The sequence below is a fragment of the Mus caroli genome, chromosome 9, assembly GCF_900094665.2.
Source record: "Mus caroli chromosome 9, CAROLI_EIJ_v1.1, whole genome shotgun sequence".
NCBI classification, from domain to species: Eukaryota; Metazoa; Chordata; class Mammalia; order Rodentia; family Muridae; genus Mus; species Mus caroli.
The window spans coordinates 103847873-103870111 of record NC_034578.1 but is presented as its reverse complement, the minus strand read 5'-3'; the positions used below and the strand labels follow the sequence as shown (position 1 = coordinate 103870111).

General features: G+C 46.4%; 2 protein-coding genes across 8 annotated transcripts in view; both read right to left on the bottom strand.

Moving 5' to 3' along the window:
- Nucleotides 1–9081, bottom strand: part of Qrich1 (glutamine rich 1) — a 43536-nt gene extending 34455 nt beyond the window's left edge. Inside the window, exons 1-2 of one of the 7 annotated variants that reach the window (XM_029481291.1) lie at nucleotides 8608–9081; nucleotides 7045–7104 (exon numbers count right to left, since the gene is read on the bottom strand). The gene's annotated coding sequence lies outside the window, so the exon portion shown is untranslated. Of the gene's footprint in view, nucleotides 1–7044; nucleotides 7122–7889; nucleotides 8284–8607 lie in introns of those variants that run through there. The other 6 variants (XM_021172613.2, XM_021172612.2, XM_021172616.2 and 3 more) reach the window with 6 other exon arrangements.
- An 832-nt stretch (nucleotides 9082–9913) lies between these two features.
- On the bottom strand, nucleotides 9914–17968 carry Qars (glutaminyl-tRNA synthetase). The gene is made up of 24 exons (XM_021172611.2): nucleotides 17507–17968; nucleotides 17179–17326; nucleotides 16716–16825; nucleotides 16479–16554; nucleotides 16191–16255; nucleotides 15549–15602; nucleotides 15349–15409; nucleotides 14600–14671; nucleotides 14394–14479; nucleotides 14192–14278; nucleotides 13252–13351; nucleotides 13058–13136; nucleotides 12876–12984; nucleotides 12661–12791; nucleotides 12478–12570; nucleotides 12060–12197; nucleotides 11886–11973; nucleotides 11657–11800; nucleotides 11441–11545; nucleotides 11197–11289; nucleotides 10959–11086; nucleotides 10799–10865; nucleotides 10600–10725; nucleotides 9914–10058 (listed from the first exon to the last, which is right to left on the bottom strand). Exons 1-24 carry the CDS (start codon nucleotides 17771–17773, stop codon nucleotides 10008–10010), a joined length of 2478 nt encoding a protein of 825 aa, XP_021028270.1. The 5' UTR covers nucleotides 17774–17968; the 3' UTR covers nucleotides 9914–10007.
- Between the last annotated feature and the right edge of the window lie 4271 nt (nucleotides 17969–22239).

The following is a 22239-nucleotide window of genomic DNA, read 5'->3' as shown; positions in this document are numbered from 1 at the left end:
TAGACCAGGCTGGCCTCGAACTCAGAAATCCGCCTGCCTCTGCCTCCCGAGTGCTGGGATTAAAGGCGTGCGCCACCACGCCCGGCTTTTACTTTTTTTTTTTTTCTTATCAAGTATCTATGACAAAAAATGATCTGGACCCACGCAGGGCCACAATCCAGTAATTCCTCATGAAGCCTAATCAGGACAATATGAGTTTAAGGCCAGGTTGGACTACATCCTTTTATCTTGCTTCAAAAAACAAAAATAAGAGCTGGGGATATAGCTCAGTTGGTAGAGTACTTGCTTGCCTAGCACACACAAAGCCCTGGGTTTTTCCCCCAATACTACACCAAATGGCAAGATGTTGCAGATCTGAAACTTCAGCCCTTATGAAGTCCAGAGAACTAGAATTTCAAGGTCATCTGTAAAACCAATGAAAGCAATTGATAGACTTCCAAAACAAAAGGGCCAACAAGATAGCTCAAGGGTAAAGATGCCTACATTCATGACTGTGGCCTGAGTTCAATTCCCATGACATATATGATGGAAGAAAGGAACCAACTCCCACAAGTTGTCCCCTGACCTCCAAACACATGTCCTGGCATGCAGTCACACACGAAATAAATAAATAAATAATAAATATAAAAAAGTTTAGAAACACACCACCAACAAAAGCACAGTGACCTATAGATACTAAGCTGTCTGTCATCACTGTCTTTGCACCACCCTTTTAGGCAGCACTAACTCAAAAACAAAAGCAATCCCAAGTGATAAGAGTAACAAACCAAGGGAAGCCTCTTGCCAAAGAGGGCCCTCAGCTGACCTCAGATGTCTGGAAACGAGATTTGTTCCTCTGCGCCATCGGGCAAGAAACAACGCATCTCTCAATACTCAGATGCTCTGCTCCACATCACACGTGCGGGGAACCATCTACTTCCTTCCATCTGACTAAAACTCCTGGCAGGCATAACTGCATCCCATTCATCTCTAAATAACTCATACATGGAAGGCACTTCTTACAGACTTCTAACAAGAATTAAGAATTAGGATTCTTTCTTCCAGGGCTGGATGGAGAGGTAGCTTAGTGGTTTAGATCATTTGCTGCTCTTCTAAGAGTAAAATCCTAGGACCCATGAGAGGTAGTTTACAACTCCAGCTTCAGGGAACTCAATCCCTTCTTCTAGTCCCTGTGACACTGGCAGACACACACTTTAAAAAAATAAAACAAAAAAATTTTTTCAAGACAAGGTCTATAGTCCTGGCTGTCTTGGAACATGCTCTGTGGACTAGGCTGGCATTGAACTCAAGAGATCCCAAGTGCTGGGATTAAAGATGTGTGCCAGCCGGGTGTGGTGGCCCATGCCTTTAATCCTAGCACTCAGAAAGCAGAGGCAGGCGAATTTCTGAGTTCGAGGCCAGCCTGGTCTACAAAGTGAGTCCAGGACAGCCAGGGCTATGCAGTGAAACCCTGTCTCAAAAAAAACAAAAACAAAAACAAAAAAACAACAAAAAAAGTGTGCCAATGCACCACCTAGCATAAGAATAAAACTTTGGGCTGGAGAGATGGCTCAGAGGTTAAGAGCACTAGCTGATCTTAACTAACATTAGGTTCCTAGCAACCACCTGGTAGGTTACAGCCCTCTGTAATGAGTTCTGATACCCTCTTCTGGTAATGCAGGTGTACAAGCAAATAGAACACTCACATGTAAAATAAATATACAAATATTTAAAAAAAAAAAAAAAAAAAAAAGCCAGGAGTGGTGGCACACACCTTTAATGCCAGCACTTGGGAGGCAGAGGCAGGAGAGGCAGATGAATTTCTTAGTTGGAGGCCAGCCTGGTCTACAGAGTGAGTTCCAGGACAGCCAGGGCTACACAGAGAAACCCTGTCTGGAAAAAAAAAAAAAAGATTCTTCCTATTACATCTGTAACTCAAGAAAAACAAGGGTACTACTTTTCTCAAATAGTATATTTCTTGGGAAGAATAAAATTACCTATCCAGGGCCAACAAGTGAAACCAAAGAAAACCAAATAGTCTTCTGGCTATTAATTGACTGACATTTTTAACATTTCTGTGGAACAATATGTAAGTATAGTATACTAATTATACTTGGGTGCTTTCTTTCAAACAGAATGATCCAATGACAACTCTTAAAAATAATGCACATATTGTGCACATAAGCATAGTAACAATGGGACAGAGGACTTGTGATCAATTTCTCACACTAGTGTCGGGTGCTGGAACCAACTTAACTCCAGTTCCAGGGGAACCAATGGCGCCTTCTGCTTTCTGTGGGCACCTGTGTAGACATGTAGACATACAGAAACAGAAAAAAATCCTTTTTTAGATAGAGTCTCACTATGTAGCCTTGGCTTGCACGGAACTCACTATGTAGAGCAAGCTGGAGATCCATCTGTCTGTCTTCCCTGTGATGGGATTAAAGGCATAAATCACCATGCTTGGCCATTGATTTAAAAAGAAAAACAACAACAACACAACAGATCTTTTCCTACAGAAACACAGTATTTCCACACAACACAATAGATATGCCTTTATCCTATAGAAACTCATTGTTTCCAGGCCACAGCAAACTTCAAAATCACCCCTCACACTACAATATCCCAATAAACAAAAGTTCATCAAGCTAGCTTCAACCTGACACACAAATGCTGTTTTGGAGGAAAAAAAGTTAAAAAAAAAAAAATATATATATATATAGCACTTTCCCAAGAGTTCATCTGACACACACACATTTTTTTTTTTTAAAAACATACTGTCACCTACTGTGGAATTCTGGCCGGCTGGGAATCAAATCCAAGGCCCTACACATGGACCTAGCTCCTAAGTGTATTTTAAAGAAATATTCTGAGCCAAGCTTAATGGCGCCCACCTTTAATCTCAGCACTCAAGAGGTAGAAACTTGGGGATCTCTGTGAGCTCAAGGCCAGCCTGGTCTACAGAGTGAGTTCCAGGATAGCCAAGGCTACACAAGAGAAACCCTGTCTTGAAAAAAAAAAAGGAAAAAAAATTTCATGACACAGAAACATACATTAGATGTGTTTTTAAAAAAGTAACTCATGGGCTGAGGGCAGGGGAAAAAAGAAAAAAAAAGGAAAAAAAAAAGTAACTCATATAATTTTATTTTATATGTCCCAGTATTATTAGCTGTATTTTAGGACAAAAAAAAATCAGAACAGTAATAATTAGATGATAAATTTCTCTGTGTAATGCTCTGCTGTATTTTCCATAAATTACATTGACAGATACTTAACAAGTCATCCTTTTCTATTTTTACAGTTATATTAGAACAGTAGGACATACAATTCTTTTGTAATATGCTTTTCCCTAAAAAAAATTTCAAGTCCCCAAAATTTACATAATAATGGTGTTAGATTCTTTAAGATGCTGTTCACAGTTCACAAGACACAAAGGCTCAGCCTTCATAATAAACTACCCTCTACAACATTTAGAGACAATAGACTCCTAATTAGTGCCTCATAGTCTAAGCCAAAGACCAGGTGAGAAGCAATAAAGAAATTAATTAAGACTTCTAAAATCTTGGAGCTGTGGGAATACGCTGAGTACCCCCAGTACCTGGAAGTCAGATGAAATTAACAACAGGAAACAAGAAAGCACAGTAGAGTTCATAGTGGGTAGAGAGCCCTTAAACAAGCATTTGCTTCTCAAGACCTCAAGTACAGTTGCTTTGCAGTACAATGTAAAGACAACCCAGCTCCAATCAACACAGATCCACAGCACTCTCAATCAGGCTTGGTTGCAGCTAGAACTATTACTAACACAATGCCTGACAGGAGTTAACTATGAAAGCGATTATGTTGTGACCAGAGCACAAAGGGACTCATGGAAAAAATTACTCAAAAAACACTTCCAAGGGCACTTTCACTAATTTCTTTCTTTTTCCCTTGTTTAGGTATTAAGAGATGACTCTAGTACTCACCGTCTAGAGTCATTCATTTCTGCCTGCTGTTGTTTGACTCATCAAGCAGAGCAGTTAAAGAGGGGAAAACGCATGCCAAGTTCACTTTGTGGCTAACTGCAATCAGTTAAGACCACTTACTACTTTTGGGCTAGCCAAACTTAGAAGTTTTTAAACTTCTAAGAGAATATAACTTGAGTTGCCTCAGTCTTGCCTCTTTGAGCCTCAAACCTCTTACAAAGTAAGGTGTTACTGCCAAAGAAGCAGAGTGTAAAACCCAGTTCTGTTCTTACAAATGCTAACCTACTATAAAGTTTGTCAAAGGAACTCTCCTGGGCCACTCACCCACCCCATGCCTTTACTGAGAAGTCCCAGATTTAAGGGCATTTTCATCATGGTTCTATTTTTAAACAAAACACACTTTCAACTAAGAATTTAAAAATCACTGGGCAGTGGTGGTGCATGCCTTTAATCCCAGCACTTGGGAGGCAGAGGCAGGTTGATTTCTGAGTTCGAGGCCAGCCTGGTCTACAGAGTGAGTTCCAGGACAGCCAGGGCTACACAGAGAAACCCTGTCTCAAGAATACAAAGAAACCCTGTCTCAAAAAAAAAAAACAAAAACAAACAAACAAAAAAAAAACAAAAGAAAAAAGAATTTAAAAATCAATGGCTGGAGACATGGCTCAACAGTTAAAGAGTACTGACTGCTCTTCCGGAGGTCCTGAGTTCAATTCCCAGCAACCACATGGTGACTCACAACCACCCATAAAGAAATCCAATGCCCTCTTCTGGTGTGTCTGAAGACATCGACAGTGTACTCACATACATAAAATAAATAAGTAAATCTTTGTAAAAAAAAATCAAATACTTAGTACAACCACTTACATTGGCTTGTGAAATTGAAAACATCCCTTCCATAAAACCAAGATCCCTAACCTTAAATGTATATATCACCCAAATGTATGCAAATTTTCACAGCACTGGAAAAATATAAATAATATAAATAATATTACAATATAAATATAGTTTTCATCTATAAACTAGAAAAAATGTAGTAGTTTACCAATGTGGGATAGAAATATTATGAACTATCAACACGGGAATACAGAAATGGACAATAACTACCAAAGCTGCACACACAAAAAGCAATGACAAAAGCAAAAGACAGTAACAAACTAAACTCGGAAAGCAGAGGTAGGTGGTAGGAGTTCAAGGCCAGCTTGGTCTACAAGGTGTGTTCCAGAAAAGCCAGACGATAAGATACTATCTTGGAAAACAACAATAATCATAATGTGTATTTACATGGAATTCAAAACAAAAGCTATGTTAGAGATACAAAGAAGGTTAACTATAAAGACAAGATTACCAAGGTGAAGAGATGGTTTATCAGTAGTTAAGCACACTGGCTGCTCTTCCAGAGGCCCTGAGTTTGATTCCTGCACCCAAATAAGAGCTCACAACTGGCTCTAACTCAAGTCCCAAGGAATCCAACACCCTAATCTCTTCTGGTTCTAAGGACAACGCACAAAATGGTGCATAGACATATATGCAGGTAGAACACCCATACACATGAGAGGAACAGAGAGAGAGAGAGAGAGAGAGAGAGAGAGAGAGAGAGAGAGAGAGAGAGAGAGAGAGAGAGAATGAATGAATGAATATGAATGGGATTGAGATTATTCAAATCAGAAGAATAGTTTGTCTCCAACAACTGAAACACTAGGAGGGATGGGGATGATGGCACTCTATTTCTTAGAGGCAGTTATACTAATCCGATCTGTAAACAGGAGTATTTCACAGCTTTGAGGGAGGGAGTTGTAAGTGTGCTTGTCTAGCGTATACAAACTCCAGGGTTTCATCTCCAACCCACAGAGAATGGGCCTGGTGACAGAACACCTATAATCCCAACACCTGCAAGCTAGACACAAGAGGATCAAAAGTTCCAAGATCACGTTCTACAGCAACAAAACAATCCAGAATTTCTAAAATGCTGTCTCAAAGAGAAAAAGCAGCAGCTTTCTAACACATCTCATCAACCTAGAATTAAGCCTTAGTGAGTGCAAAGAACCATTTCTTCCCCCCTTTGAAGAAAGCAAAAATTTACAACTTTTTCTTCATGCAACCACATCAGTTTAAAGACAAATCACAACCCAGAGCCAGAGTAGTTTAGTGGTAAATTGCATGCTTCGCATGTGCAAGACACTTACGTTCAATCCTCTGCACCAAACAACAAACAAACAAACCTGATAAAAACAGAAATCACAATACACCGTTATAGGGAAAACAGTGAGGCTAGGGGGGAACTCACACCTGGAACCAAACGCAAGAGTGCAAAGGAAAGAACAGGTGTTCACATAACACCTCAGTCTGAGGCCAACTCAGAAATATTCACAGAAAAAGCATGGCCATTTAAAAAGCACAGAGGTAAGAACTAGGCACACCAGCACAAACCACTACTGATTGAAAGCATGCAGGCTTAGAGAAAGACAGCCTGATTTTGAAGCTGCTATAAAAAAGAACAGCCACACCCAAAGTCCCTAACTGGGTTTTGACTGTGTTGTTTTTGTTTTTTCAGGTAACTCAAATTCACAACAAAATTCAACCATTCCTCAAGTCTTTGAGACATCAATATAAGCTTTTGTAAGATGATGTGAACTGTTTAAGCTCTTGGAGAAATATAAAACCTTATCCCAGAAAACTAGAAGTTACCTACCAGGTAAATACTAGTTGATGGAAACATTGGTTTAAAAAAGAGAAAAAAGAAAGAAAAAAAAAAAGTAAACTAGAATAAGCAAGCTTAAATGGTATAAAAAGTTCACAAACACATCCTCAACAAACCTGACAGGTTTTTTTGTTGTATTCTGTTTGTTTTGGAAAACCATTTAGGTTCTTAGCTGATGCTTTGCAATGTTAATCATGAATGTTCCACTGACTTTGATTTTAGGGACTGTTGTCCAATGAACAAACTAATACCGTTTCCCTCATCAGCAGTTTTCTAGTAGGTAGCACCTTCTAGCAGACAACACCAAGAAAGAATGACAAGATTTGTAAAGTTTCAGTATTACCAAGGGGTTGGGGGTAACGGACTGCACACATACTTCCAGCGTATGAATGATTTTTAACTCACCAGTCACCATGTTGCATGTATGTCTGCTGCTTGTCCTGAGTTCTTAAGACTTCTAACATTCTGAAGAAGATAGAACAAAGAAGTTCCTTCCATCCTCAGCCTCTTTTTAAGTTTTAACTTTGTTCTTAAAAAAATACAGTATATTAAAAAAAGTCATTACTATCAAATTTGATTGCTACTAAAAGGAATAAAAATCCTTTTAGCTTGCTTTTCCTCAACCTTAATGTAACAAAACTGTAAAAATAAACTAGCAGATGTTTTGTCTTAGGAAAAAAAAGAGCTGTGTATTTCTCCATCACAAACCTAGAATTTCCTAGATAGAAGATCACAGCACTGAAACAAAATGTGGAAAGAAAAAAAAAAAGCTGAGAAGGACTTCAGTTACATAGTTTTTATAGTGACACAGGCAGATTTTAGAAATTTCTGCTGGATATTTTAGAAATTACAAAGAAAAAAACCGGCAAAGCATTGATCAAGTTAATCGAGGTTAAGAAACGGCCCTTATCAAGAACAGAAAGGCAAGCCCCTCCCACCCACGCAGGGGTGAAAAATGGGGGGGGGGCTGCATTTAAGTGAGGATTTAAAGCGGAATTTTAGAGCTCCGAGAGTTTGATACCATACACAGAGGAGGATCTCTTTCCGGAGCGCACAGAGGTGACGTGTATCAACTGCGCTTATGGAAGAATCGGTTCTAATGGAAGAAAAGCGGGGCCTGGTAATGGTAACCTTCTCTCCTCGGCACAAAGCACCAATACAAGGTGAGGAAACCCATGGGGACCCAATGCCCTCTCCGGCCAGCAGGACTCGGTTTCCCAAGCAGAGCAGCACCCTCCCCAAGCACCCACCCAGTCCATGGGCCTCGCTTAAGTAACAGCATTCTTCAGTTAGTACGAGCAATCCTGTCCGCCTCCCGGAGGAGCGGAGCCGCAAGCCAGACCGCAAAGCCGCTATGTTTCTCCGCAGACCTAGGCCGCCGCTGCCCCGGACGTCACCAGGGCAAGGGCCCAACCCTCAACCTTCCCCAGTCGGCAGGTCGGTCGTCCGCCAGGCCGCCCGCCCGCCCGTCCGTCTGCCCTCCTCTCGGAAGGGGCGTCCGGCGCGCACTCCGGACAGCGCGAGCGACCAACAGCAGGGCGCGCGCCGCAAAACCGGGGGGTCGCGGGGTGGCGCGCGCCCCGGAAGCCGTTCTAGCCCACGGGCCACAGCTGAGAGCCAACGGGGACGCGCACGTCGGGCGGCTACGCGCAACGGGAGGACCGCACAGCGCGCGCGGTAACGCACGCGCGCGCAGAAAAATGAGAAAAAAAAAAAAAAAAAAAAAACCACACTCGTGCGCGCGCCCGTGCGCGCGCCCCCGCGAACCGCGCCCACCCGCCCCTCAGGCCCGCCCCTCCCCCACCCGCGGGGCGGAGGCTCGCGAGCCGAGGGACGTTCTCCGTTCCGAAGCCGCCCCGAGGTCGCCTGGGCCCAGCGGCAGCGGCCCGCCCGCCCCCGCCCGCCTGCCGTTGTGTAGGGTGGGCCTGCCGCTTCCGAGCCAGAGCCTTGCTGCGTCCCCGCCCTCACCAGAGCCCTCACCCGGCGACGTCACCGCCGCCGCTGCCTCCGCTCTACCCTCCGGCCCCGCTTCACCGCCCGGGGCCTCGGTTCTGCCGTCGCCGCTCCGAGACCGACAGGATTTTCTCCTCACAGCTCCCTGGGCGCCATCTTACATTCAACCCTCACGGCCAATGGGAGCCGAAGGCCCTTCTCGCGAGAACCGGAGCGTCGGATCCCGCGAGAGCTGCCCGCCAGGCTTAAAGGGAACGCTGCAGCCACAGAGGGAGCCCGTTGGAGCGGAGAGCGTACCCCTCGTTGTGGGAAGGAGCGCCACGCCCATGGGCACCCCTCCATGCGGGGCGGGGCTTAGGCCCGGGGTTCAGCATCTCGGAGTATTTTGTCCCTGCCCCGGGTCTGAAAGCGTGCTTCTGGAAGCCACCTACGGAGTCCCGCTAGCGCCTCCTCTAGTTGCACAGTTCCACGCGAGGCGGGGCCGGGCCTAGCTTGGCCTCGTGGTTAAGGTAGCCCCCTCCCAAGCCCCTGAGCTGGGCGCAGCTTTAACCATTGTGCCGTGCCTGGGAAGCGCTCAGGGCGTTAGTGCACGGGAGAAAACAGCTTCAGGAATCCCCAGCAGCAGCTCTCATCTGAGATCGCTTTGCCACAGTCAGGTCCACCTTAAAGCAGGCCTTGGGTAGCCGAGTGTTTGTATACAGGGAAAATGTGGAAGGCTTTAAAGCTGCAGGCACTCACCTACAGCCTCACCAGAAGCTCCCAGCAACCCAGGGAGCCCTCAGCCTCTGGCAAACCTTTGTGCCTTCTGCACTTGTTCCTGTCCTAGCAAACTCTAATCTTCAAATTCTTCAGAAGTCAATTTCTGAGACGGGGACCAATCCAAGGGCCAGCATAGCCAGAAATCTCATCTCAGCATCGTATAGACATCCAGGGAGTCTGCTGGGGTCTCCAAACTGGAAATGCCACAACAGCATCATGTTTTATCTCACTATGCTTAACTAGTTGACAGGGCTTTTTTCTAAATGATCACACCGGGGGTCATGTGTCTCTTGATCTCTAGCCACAAAGACACAAACCTAGATCCCTCCATAGGACTGGTGACTGCAACAGCATCTCCGGGGTTCTCAGGTTTATCATAGTAAGTGCTGAGCTAATTCCAGCTATGCACCTGCCTTTGAGAACCAAGTGCAGTAGTGACTTTGTGGCTGGCTCTTTTCTGGGGAAGTGCATTCTTCCAGAAGACATGAGACCCACCACTGCCAGCTAACAAACTATTTCTCCAGGGTCCTCAGATACTAGAAAGGCAGACAACAGAGAGATGCCAGAGGGATTTAGTTATTCTTTATTGAAACCGAGTGTGGAGTGCTGAGGGCACCCCTAGCCTCCAGGATGAGGTAGGGCCACATGTATTCAGTTCATATTTTGCCTGGATCTTCTTTTAGTGTGACAGTTCGGTTGAAGACAATCTGAAAGGCAGTAGAAGAAAAATGACCAACAACCCAGAACCGGGCTTCTTACTTCCCCTTCATCACCTAGGAGGTGAGGTACCAAGCTTCTCAATAACTCTGTAATATCAGATAAAGGACTAGATGACTTAGTTTCATGAGGATTATGACAAACTCTAAGCTTGCCTGCTACTTTGAAGAGTAAAAATGTTAGGGCCGGGGCTGGAGAGGTTGCTCAGCAGTTGAGAGCACTGACTGCTCTTCCAGAGGTTCTGAGTTCAATTCCCAACATGGTGGCTCACAACTATCTGTAATGGAATCTGATGCCCTCTTCTGGTGTGTCTGAAGACAGCAATAGCATACTAACATAAAATAAAATAAATCTTAAAAAAAAAAAAAGTTAGAGCCCTATAAAATTTTGTGCTTGGACTTAACTGGAAAGTAATGAATGTCCCTCCCAACTTATTTGGAGAATGCTAAGGGGATGTGGGGAGAGTGTTTATCACAGTGAACAGCTTCCACCATAAGTACGCAGAAGGGGTAGGTGGGTCAAATTAAGCACCTGTCCTTGATGGCTGTCTGGATCCACAGAGAAGTACCCAAGGCGCTCAAACTGGAACTTGTCAAAGGGCTTTGCCAGAGCCACAGAGCAGTCCACTAATGCTCCTTCCACCACGTGTAGCGACGCCTGCAGACAGAGAATCCAAGTGGCTGTCCAGCTCAGAAGCCCACCACCCTCACCTCACATTCCATGAACCTACCGGGTTCAGGTCACTTAGGAATCCACCAGGCACTTCAACAGGGTCTTCGGGGTTCTTGTGCTGGAATCTGTAGCCAGAGTGAAAATCAGGCCCTTGCTAGAGAGCCACAGCATGCAATTCCCATCCTGTGACAGTCTCAATTCCAGATATGTTCACTCACAGGCGCTCGTAGAGGCGAATCTCACACACCAAAGGCTGTGACACCCAGTGAATAAAGGCCTTGGGCTTCTCTCCAGCATCAGCTCGTCTACAGGTCACCTCCAAGCGTTCCACACAGCCACTGGAGCCCTAGAAGTGAGGAAGATGGAATCAGACCAGGGACCAACACGAAGACTGTTAGCTACACACAATCTTGGCCCTAGCAGGCACTGTACAGAATGACTGCAGCTGTCTCTTACCCTGACAATATTCTGCAGTTCAATGACATAACCAGTGTGTCTCAGGCCCACAGGCTGGCCCGAAGCTAGGCGCTTATAGCCTGGTTCCGACTCCTAAAGAAAAGAAGCATGGGAGATAGAGAAGCTGCAAACATCATCCAAGAGCACGGCTCCTCCCAGCCTCGTGCTTGTTAGGGATTGGCTCAGGTAAAGCAGGAGCCAGGAGAGGCTATTCAAAACAGACCTAGCAGTAAACCCCACTTACCTCCTTAAAGTCGCTTCTCTCAATGAAGACAGTGGAAGCAAAAGGAACCTGGTGGAAACCCTTGGTCTCATCAGCTGGGAAGTTTGGCACTCGGATGTCCAAGGGCTGTAGCAGGAGACAGATAGCTGTTATCTCAGATACTCGGCATTCACACACGCTCACACACACACACACACACACACACACACACACACACACACACGGAGGTAGGCCCACCTTGGGAGCAGGAAAGTTGGTGATGACAACTTGTAGTGGCTCTAGCACAGCCATGGCACGTGGAGCTGTGTCATTCAGCACATCACGCACACAGGCTTCCAGAAGATGAGGCTCCATTGTGGTCTGTGCCACTGTGACCCCCACCTGGTAGGAAAACTCATCTCAGTCATACCACAAGTAAAAGGGCCACCCCAGCCTGCTTTCACCCACTAAGCCTACTGAATTATACCCGAGCACAGAAGTTGTTGATAGCCTCCGGTGGAAAACCCCGTCGTCGTAGGGCAGTGAGTGTGAAGAGCCGGGGATCGTCCCAGTCCCTTTGGATAAGAGGGTGGTCAGAAGACCTTAAACAGCACATGGCACTAGAGCTACAACCTCTGGCAGACCCCATGACCACACCTACCGAACAGCACCAGCTGCTACAAGCTGGAGAATCTTCCGCTTTGAGACAACAGCATAGTGCAAATTGAGGCGACCATATTCCCACTGAACAGGACAATAGACTTTCAGCGCATTACATAACCAAAAGTAGGAAGACCGTCTAGGATGGAAGAAAAGGGTTAGCCATCTGTGGGGTCAGAAAGAGACTACAGAAAAAGCACTAGAGGCCAACGAGAGGGTTCAGTGGGTAAAGCCAACTCTGGAAAATCAAGTTGGATCCCTGGAAACTATATGGTGGAAGAAGAAAGCTGACTTCCACAAGTTGTACTCTGATCAACACACACACTGTGGCACCCACAGCCCCACTCATATGTATATACACCTTAAACACATAAGGAATCCCCCTAGCTATACCCACTACATGACTTCAGCCTCCTCACCGAGCCTGGAACTCCTTGGTACACAACGAGTGGGTAATGTGCTCAATGGAGTCACACAGACAATGTGTATAGTCATAGGTGGGGTAGATGCACCTGTGGAACAGAAGCATTAGATTCAGCCAACCAGTCTCTCTGCCCAACCCACAGCCCTGCTACTTCACCCTTCATCATGCCAATGTGTACCATTTGTCCCCTGTGCGATGGTGTGGCGTGTACTTGACTCGATAGGCCACAGGGTCCATCTTGCCATCTTCCATCACCAACTTCATTCGAAGTGTGGCCTCACCCTCTGCAAATTTGCCCTTGCGCATTGCCTGAGGAGAAAAAGAGCTCAGGCTATCTCTAAACACAGGTGTGTCTCATGCCTACCCAAACCAAGCTGCCCTCTGGGACCCCACCTCAAAGAGCAGCAATGATTCTTCCTTAGGCCGGTCCCTCCATGGAGAAGGTAAAGGGTTATGGCCTTTGAGCTCTTCCACTCTCTGGTGACACACATAAGCAAGACCCCTGTGAAGAAGGGATATGAATGTGCAGGAGGCCCATGAGCTGACTGGGCTCAACATTATGGACCTAACCTTACCCATGGATGAGTTCCACGGCCCAGGCATACAGCTGGTCAAAATAGTCAGAAGCATATGTCACTTTGTAAGGTGTATAACCTGGAGTGATATGAACATAGTATGAAAAGCCAGCAGGAAACACTAACGGGAAGCCATGGCCCACAAAAGAGGTCCACTCCCCACCAACTCTGCCCAGGCCTCAAGCTCATCATACCCAGCCAGGTCACCATGTCATAAATAGCAGTGAAGAATTTTGCTTCTTCTTTCTCAGGGTTGGTGTCATCAAAGCGCAGAAAACAGATACCATTGTTGGCCTAAGAGAGTTGGAGGACCACACCCATCAGCCCTAGAGTCCATACCATTAGCCTCACATTCTCAGAGTCCGAGCTTATCAAATGTAAAAGGCAGCCAAAAGTTCAGCAGATAAAAGGAGCAAGCCGAATGACCTCAGTTTGATCCTCAAAGTCTATGATGAAAAGAACCAACTCCACCAAAGTCCATCTTTGACATTCATGAATGTTCAATAGCATGAGTGTGTGTGTGTGTGTGTGTGCACACACACCATTTTTTTCCCCTTTAGATTTATGTGTTTGAGTGTTTTGTCTGCATGCATGTGCTCACATCATGTGTGTGCCCGGTGCCCTCAGAGGGCAGAAGATGATATCAGAAGAAAATATTCCCTAAAACTGAATAAGCCACCATGTGGGTGATGGGAACTGAACCAAGTTCTCTGCAAGGCCAACAATTGGTCTTAACCACTGAGCCATCTTTTCAGTCCCCTAGGAATTTTTTTTAATTAATGTCTATTGATGACTGCCAAAAAATAAATTGAAAGTTAATATAAGGAATTGAAGAAATGCATCTTCCATGGGGCATAGGGGTGCACCCCTTTAATCCCAGTACTTGGGAAGCAGGGGCATGTGATCGACACAATTCAAGGCCATCAGGACTCTACAGTGAAACCCTATCTAAAGAACCATTTTAATTTTCCCCATTAACCCAGTATTTCCTGACAATAGCTGTTACATGGAGTTTTTCTCTAGGGCCTCGGTCATCAGCTACAAAAGGCAAGACAGAAATATACCTTTCTGGAATGCAGTCATTGGGAGTAGGTAGTGATCATATTACTTGCCAGGACCTAGACAAATGCTTACCTTGGCATAACCAAAGTTGAAATTGATGGCTTTGGCGTGTCCAATATGCAGGATTCCATTGGGCTCTGGGGGGAACCGGGTACGTACCTAAGTAAAGGAATGGGATAAAGGGAATGGGACCAGAGCTCAGATCACCCACTGAAATAGATGAGATGAGGCAGCCTAGGCAGTCAAGTGTCTGCCTGGCCACACCCCTACACACCTGTCCCCCAGTGATCTCCAGGTGCTGCTTCAACAGATCCATGGTATATGGCATGATCACATAGCCTGGCGTCTTGTAGTTCTCACCTGCAAGGATCAGAACAGAGCTGATGACCAGGAGCAGCTGTCAGGCAAGGGTCCTGACTTACAGGCCTGGCTGTAATGCTAACCACCAGCACACCCCAGAATTTCGAGGTATCCCCTCACCTGGCTTATGAAACTTAAGTGCCTCCCCCCGGAGCTGCTCCATCAGAGACAGGGTCTGGCCAGCCACTTCACCTGCAGAAGAAATCAAGAACCTTGCCTCATCTTTGTTGTTTTTCTTTTTGATTTTTCTTTTTTTTTCCTGTCTTTTTTAAAAAAAGACTTATCCGTTTATTGTATGTGAGTACACTGTAGCTGTCTTCAGACACTCCAGAAGAGGGCAGCAGATCCCATTACGGATGGTTGTGAGCCACCATGTGGTTGCTGGGATTTGAACTCAGGACCTCTAGAAGAGCAGTCAGTGCTCAACCACTGAGCCATCTCTCCACCCTCTTTTTTTGATTTTTCAAGACAGGGTTTCTCTGTGTAGCCCTGGCTATCCTGGAACTCACTCTGGAGATCAGGCTGGCTACAAAACCAAAGATCCACCTGCCTCTGCCTCTGCCACCCAAGTGCTGGGACTAAAGGTGTGGGCCACCACCGCCTGGCTCTTGCCTTCTAGATGAAACTATCATACCCACTAGGAAAATATCCATGAATATCCTAAAACCAGATCTGAGGTGACCCCTCTTCTCCAGTTCCCAGAGACAAGAGCTACAGAGCCAAACTTCTCAGGTCTCTACGCAAAGGAAACAGCAGGAATCGCAGTCATGAGAATACGGGGAGGGGCGGAGAAGTCTGTATGTAAGGTCCTTCAGATAGAATGCCCAGAAGTCTGCAGCTGAGTGTAACAGGAACCTCGGGCTTCTCACCTTTCTCCACCACATCTTTTGCTGTCTTCCGGTCTGTTTCTTCCAGCCGTGCCTTTGCCACCTAAGAAAGGCATAGAAATCGCATCATTCTTTCTAGGAAAGATCTGCCGATGAAATGGGTTCAGACAATCCCTTCTCCAGCTGTAAGTCTCTCTCGTTCTACTGCACTCCCAGTTATCTTGGGCAGTTCCTAGCCTCACCTTGGGCTTCTTCACCAGATCAGCTTCCATCTTGGGCCCCAAAAGGTGAAGCACCTGAGCAGATAGATACAGACAAGGGAGTCCTCTCTCAAGAATCTCCTGATGGAGTCCTTGCCTGACAACCAAAGGCTTCCTGGCCTTTCTGCCAGCCAGCCTATCCACCCCATCCCGCTGTATCTCATCACAGGTTTTGCTGTTTGACATGGGATCTTACTATATATCCTTGGCTGGTCTGGAACTCACTATGAAGACCAGATTAGAACTCGTAGAGATCCACCTGCCTCTGCCCAGATGGCTTCTTCACATGGTTCTACTGGCCTTGAATGCTTTTTCCTTTCTGAGGACTTCTCCTGGGCCCAGAGAACAAGTGCTACCATTTACAGATAAATAACGTGGGCCAGCATCACGATAAACAATGTACCTCAGTCATCGTCCTCTTGTGATTCTTTGACAGATATCAATAAAGGCCTCATCATGCACTTGTGAGAGGAGGAAGCAGCTTCCCAAGAAAGGGGTTCACCCTCACTCAGAGACCCAAGTTAAGAGCTACTCCCTCCACACTGGGCTCCACTTTCCCTGTCAGAAGAAGGACAGGGTCTCTTTCCCTTTATCTCCGTAGCATCTTCTTAGGGAGGTGCCCACCTGCATATCCACCTCGTTCTTGATCATTTTGCCGTCTGCCCATCTAAGCGCAGCCCGAGCCTCTCCTAAGAGGATAAACATAAGAAGCTGCAAGGAGGGAAAAGGGAGGACTTCTTCCCCTCCTCAAAGAAGGCCCAGCTGACTGGGGACTAGAACCTGGGCCCCGTCAGAACACTAGCACACTGTCCCTGCTCACCCTCCCATCGCCCTTCCCATATATGCCCAAAATGAAAGGAACAATCGGAATGATGCACTTCCAAGTAACTCCCTGCCCCAGATCCAACTCACCCATTAGCAGCCCCATGTTGAAACGGTACCGTTCCGCTAGGAGCTGCAACTGATGCTTATTTATGGTGGACTCCACCTGCAGAAAGCCAAGCCATATGGTTCATGAACACCTCTTCAGAAGCAGTCTGGAGACCACAGCCACTCTCTCTCTGGGTCTGTGGAGAGAAGCTACACCACTCCTTTGCAGGGGCAGAAGAACTAGGAGGAGCTATCTGATGCCTGGAGGAGAGGACTTACAGCTTCCTCAATCTGCTCAGGTGTCACCACCACACCGACGCCACACTCCTGCTCGAAGTCCTTGGTATCAATGGGATCCTGGGGATGACTCCGAACATATTCAAGAGCAGCTGAAAACGGAGGGGCAATTAACTGGACGAGTCAGCTCCAAGAAGTGGATAGATAGGGCCTTAGTACAGTGAAGAGGTAACTATTTTGGTTACTTAGATGCCTAAGAGGTTAGGCCCTGGCACCACTGGAGAGAAGCTCTGAGACCAGAGAAAAGAGAAGCCATGTGTTCTGAAGCAGGCTTCTCATTGTGGTAATTCTGCGATCCACACCAGAGGTCTCCTACCTCCATGCCTCAGTGCCTGTCCAGAACCTGCTGTCCAGAAAGCAACTGGGGAACTTGACAGAAAAAGCTAACACGAGTCTTTGCTAAAGAAGAGATTGAAGGTGGACTAGTAAAACAGACAGGACTCACCGCTCAGCTGGAGTCCCGTGTGAATCTTCTTATTGGCTATATAGCTCACAAGGAAAGAACGACGCCGAGTATCCCTGAGTCTGGAGACCAAGTCATATAGGAGGATCCCGGTAGCCTTGTCGATGGTAGAACCCAAAATCTGGTGCGCCTGGAGTCAGGGGGCCAGGGGAAAAAGATCCATTCGCAGTGAGTTAGGATGAATCACTTTAAAGTGTCTTCCTCTTCCCACAAGGCAAGAGCAGCACCCGGAGCAAATCAAGATCTGGACCCAGTCCCACGTTGCTCTGGAGCACAGCAAGCAGCTAAGGCCAGGGAACAGGGCTCGCACCTGGGTCGCCGCCTCGCGCAGCTGAGTGCTCAGAGCCTCGTTCTTCAGCGTCTCGCGGGCCTTGTTCTCGCTAAGGCCAAGGCCAGTGAACAGCGTCAGCGAATCTGGAGTAGCCATAGCAGGCACACCGGAAACCAAAAGAAACTTTGGGCCCCATCTGAACAGCGACCTTTGCTCATTGACCAATAGGAGTACGAAGCCTTGAAGAGAACCAATGGTGGCCTTCCTCGGTGAAAGGGGCGGGGCCAGCCAGATAGTTAACGCCATTTATGAGCCAGAGAGCGAGCGGACCTGCTTTTCCGGACAGTTAGCTTCCGCCTTCCCGGTTCTAGGCAGTTGACAGGGTTGGGTCCGTGCGACTTTAAAAAAATTGCCATGGGCGTGGAAAGGGAAAGTGTTTAGCAACAAAGCTGCAGGTAGACTCAGGCGGGTCTTCTTCCCTCTCAGCCCAAGGAATCCGACGCTATCCTGTTGTCGGAGAGCAAAAGTGAGTTCCGGCCGCGTTTTTCAACGTCACAGCTTTGGGGTTGTCATGGCAACATAAATGAATTCCCTGAATTTCCTGGTCCACATCACTTCAGAAAATATATAAAATGACCTATCTAGGGATCAGATAAACCAGGTACTTTTTAAGTGCGTACTGGGACACAGCAAGGAGAAGCGAAAGAAAGTCCAGGAGTGACTTCATAGGAAGTTCTATGATTTCTTTAAAATCTTATGCGAACAAGGTGCATCAACATGCCACAGGAAACACTGATTGGACCAACTGGGTACCCAAGACAAACCTGTTGAGGTTTCTGGGGCGAGTAAGAGGCAGGTGTTCCGGAGTGGGAGAGACTTGGTATATTCCTTTAATTCCAGAGACAGAAACAGATGAATTCGCTACAGGTTCAAGGCCATCTGGGTCACATAGTGAGACTATGTCTCAAAAAATAAGAAAACAAAAAGATACATTGTTCACATATATGAAATTGTCAAGGAGTAGATAAAAGACATCCTGGGAGCTTGGAGAGATGGCTCAGCATTTAAGAAGAGCACTCGGGCAGGGCGGTGATGGCTCACGCCTTTAATACCAGCACTCAGGAGGCAGAGGCAGGCAGAGTTCGAGGCCAGCCTGGTCTACAAAGTGAGTTCCAGGACAGCCAGGGCTATGCAGAGAAACCCTGTCTTGTAACAACCAATAAATAAATAAATTAATTAAATAAAGAAGAAGAAGAGCACTGCCTATTCTTCCAGAGAACCTGGGTTCAATTCCTAGCACCCACAAAGTGATATAAAATAAATGTATTGCCTGTTGCAGGGGATCCAGTGCCCTCCTCAGGTCTACACAAACTGGGTTCTAGATCCTTAGATCATAGTGGCAGGAGAGACCTGACTCAGAATACTGCACTTGCCCGTGCACGTGCGCGCGCGCACACACACACACACACACACACACACACACAGAGTTTTATATTTCTAAATTGAATTAATAGCACTTTGCGGTCTTGGAAAACATCAGGGTTTAGTTCCCAGCATCCACATGATGGCTCTCAACGAACTGTAACTCCAGTTCCAGGAGATCTAATGCCCTCTTTTGGTCCACTGTGGCACCGTACATGTGACTGGCACTCATAGAAACTAATACAAAGACCCATACAATAAGATAAATTGGCATGTTTGTTGGCATAGGCCTTTTTTTTTTTTTTTGGTTTTCGAGACAAGGTTTCTCTGTGTAGTCCTGACTGTCCTGGAACTCACTTTGTAGACCAGGCTGGTCTCGAACTCAGAAATCCGACTGCCTCTGCCTCCCGAGTGCTGGGATTACAGGCGTGCGCCACCACACCCGGCTGGCATAGGCCTTTAATCCCTGTGCTCAGGCTAAGGCAGTCAACCTCTGTGAGTTCATGTGCAGCCTGATCCCCCTAATAAGAACTGTAAAGTCTAGCCATTTCAGAGCTGCCAAATACCACACACACAGGTAAACAACCCACAACCCACAAGCAAATCCCTCCATGGGACTTCTAAAGTAGGGACAGTGTGAAACAGAGGGTAATCCTGATAATAGCTGTAGCGCGCTGGGCAGTGGTGGCACACAACTTTAATCCCAGCGCTTGAGAGGCAGAGGCAGGTGGATCTCTGTGAGTTTGAGGCCAGCCAGGGCTACACAGAGAAACCCTGTCTCAAAAAATAAAAAATAAAAATAGGGCCAGGCGCACGCCTTTAATCGCGCACTTGGGAGGCAGGGGCAGGCAGATTTCTGAGTTCAAGGCCAGCCTGATCTACAAAGAGTTCCAGGACAGCCAGGGCTACACAGAGAAACCCTGTCTCAAAAGACCAAATAAAATAAAAAATAAATAAAAATAAAAAATAAGCCTGGCGTGGTGGCTCACGCCTTTAATCCCAGCACTCGGGAGGCAGAGGCAGGTGGATTTCTGAGTTCNAGGCCAGCCTGGTCTACAGAGTGAGTTCCAGGACAGCCAGGGCTACACAGAGAAACCCACCAAAAAAGAAAAAAAGAGCCGGGCGTGGTGGCGCACGCCTTTAATCCCAGCACTCGGGAGGCAGAGGCAAGTGGATTTCTGAGTTCGAGGCCAGCCTGGTCTACAAAGTGAGTTCCAGGACAGCCAAGGCTACACAGAGAAACCCTGTCTCGAAAAACCAAAAAAAAAAAAAAAAAAAAAAAAAAAAAAAAAAAAAAAAAAAAGAAAGAAAAAAAGAAAAAAAAATCTGCTGACAAGGACAAAACACACAAGTTGTTCTTCATGTGGAAAGTGAAGAAGTCAGCCACTGTTAGTAGAATGGTGAAGAAATTCCCAAATGCAGAACTCGAGTTGAAGCTTTTGGAAGCCTGATGTTCTTCTGGATCTTCAGGGACTGGTCAGGAGATTGATAAGGCTGCCTTCTGCTGACATCCCACAATTACCAAGGGTCACATTTGAGTCTACATGGAGCTCTCCCATAACAACCTCCTTGCCAGGTTCTGTCCAGAGCCACAGATCCAATCCACTATCCTGAGGGCTCCATTTACCCTAGCATGCACAGCAGTTGGATAAATGATACAGGATAGCTATCTAAGCAAAGCCATGGCCACATCAGCACTGTGCCAAGTCTGCAGCTGCAGAAGACCAGACTGTGCAGCATAAGGGCCCATAATGAGCAGAGCCATACAGAACACCTTGCCAGGCATAGCAATATATTCCTGTTATCTTAGCAATTGAAAGGCAGAGGCAGGGCTTGGTGAGATGGCTCAGTAGGTAAGAGCACCCGACTGCTCTTCCAAAGGTCCGGAGTTCAAATCCCAGCAACCACGTGGTGGCTCACAACCATCCATAACAAGATCTGACTCCCTCTTCTGGAGTGTCTGAAGACAGCTTCAGTGTACTTACATATAATAAATAAATAAATTAAAAAAAAAACATTTACCTATAACTGGCAGTACAAGAAATTGAAATTTGGTCTAATGTGCTTTATTAAAGAAATATTTAAGAAAAAAAAAAGGCAGAGGCAGATCTGCCATGAAATTGAGGCCAGCCTCAACTGCATAGCAAGAGGCTGTCTGAAAATAAAATAAAAATAACCTGCCACTATCAGTGTTTCCTCAATACCTGATGCCAACCAAGGACTCATTCCTACTCAGTCCCCACCATCACTAAGACCTGCAGGTCTGGCAATGGCCTCCTGAATGGGGTCAAACCTATTCTCCTTTACCTCCTCTCCTAACCCATCCCCCACACAGAGCCAACAGCTCAGTGTAACTGCCCGAGACAGTAGCTCTTTCAGTACTATGTCACATGTCTAATCAGACCTCAGGAACCATGACTCACACAAAGCAGAAAACAGTTGTATGGCCCTAGCCTATAGGTTAGCTTTTCTGTAGGAGTACCACCTCCAAGAAAAATGTCCAAGTACAAAAGCTAGGTAGCAGCCAGTAAAGCCCATCATAGCATGCAGTCAGGCAGATGCATAAACAAGTCTTTTGTTTTAGGGGTTTTTTTTTTTGTTTTTTGTTTTTTGTTTTTTTTGAGGCAGGGTTTCTCTGTGTAGCCCTGGCTGGCCTGGAACTCACTTTGTAGACCAGGCTGGCCTTGAACTCAGAAATCCGCCTGAGTCTGCCTCCGGAGTGCTGGGATTAAAGGCCTGAGACACCACCTTCCAGCACATAAACAAGTCTTAATGGCACGGACTAACAGCACACAGAATGATGTCACGGGTTTAGCAGTAACAGTGCTGCACACAACAAAGAGCCAACATGATCCTGTTACACACTCCATACCTACCAGGCCCTCCAGCCGTCATAGCTGACATGACCAACACACAGTTTAGCATTTCCATTTCTACAAGATCCCACACTCTGCTAGTTCTGCAAAACCAACACTAGCACATGGCCTTTTTCATAGTGTGTCCCCAGTTGTGATCATGTAGTTAGGCTCACTGCTACCCCTGACTCCCATCTCTGAAGAGAAGTACTACTGAGTGAGCTTCATGGAATTGGCTCCACAGGCTTGAGGATGCCGCAGACCCCATTCACACTTTGGTCTTTTGTCTGCTTCTGGCTTCTCTAGGGAGAACTGTGTGGGGAACATGGGGATGGGGGGAGGTTGCAGGTACTCAAGGAGAGCAGAGAAGTTCAAAATTCCCTGAAGCAGCCCGACAGTGGTGGCGCACACCTTTAATCTCAGCACTCGGCAGGCAGAGGCAGGCGGATTTCTGAGTCTGAGGCCAGCCTGGTCTACAGAGTGAGTTCCAGGACA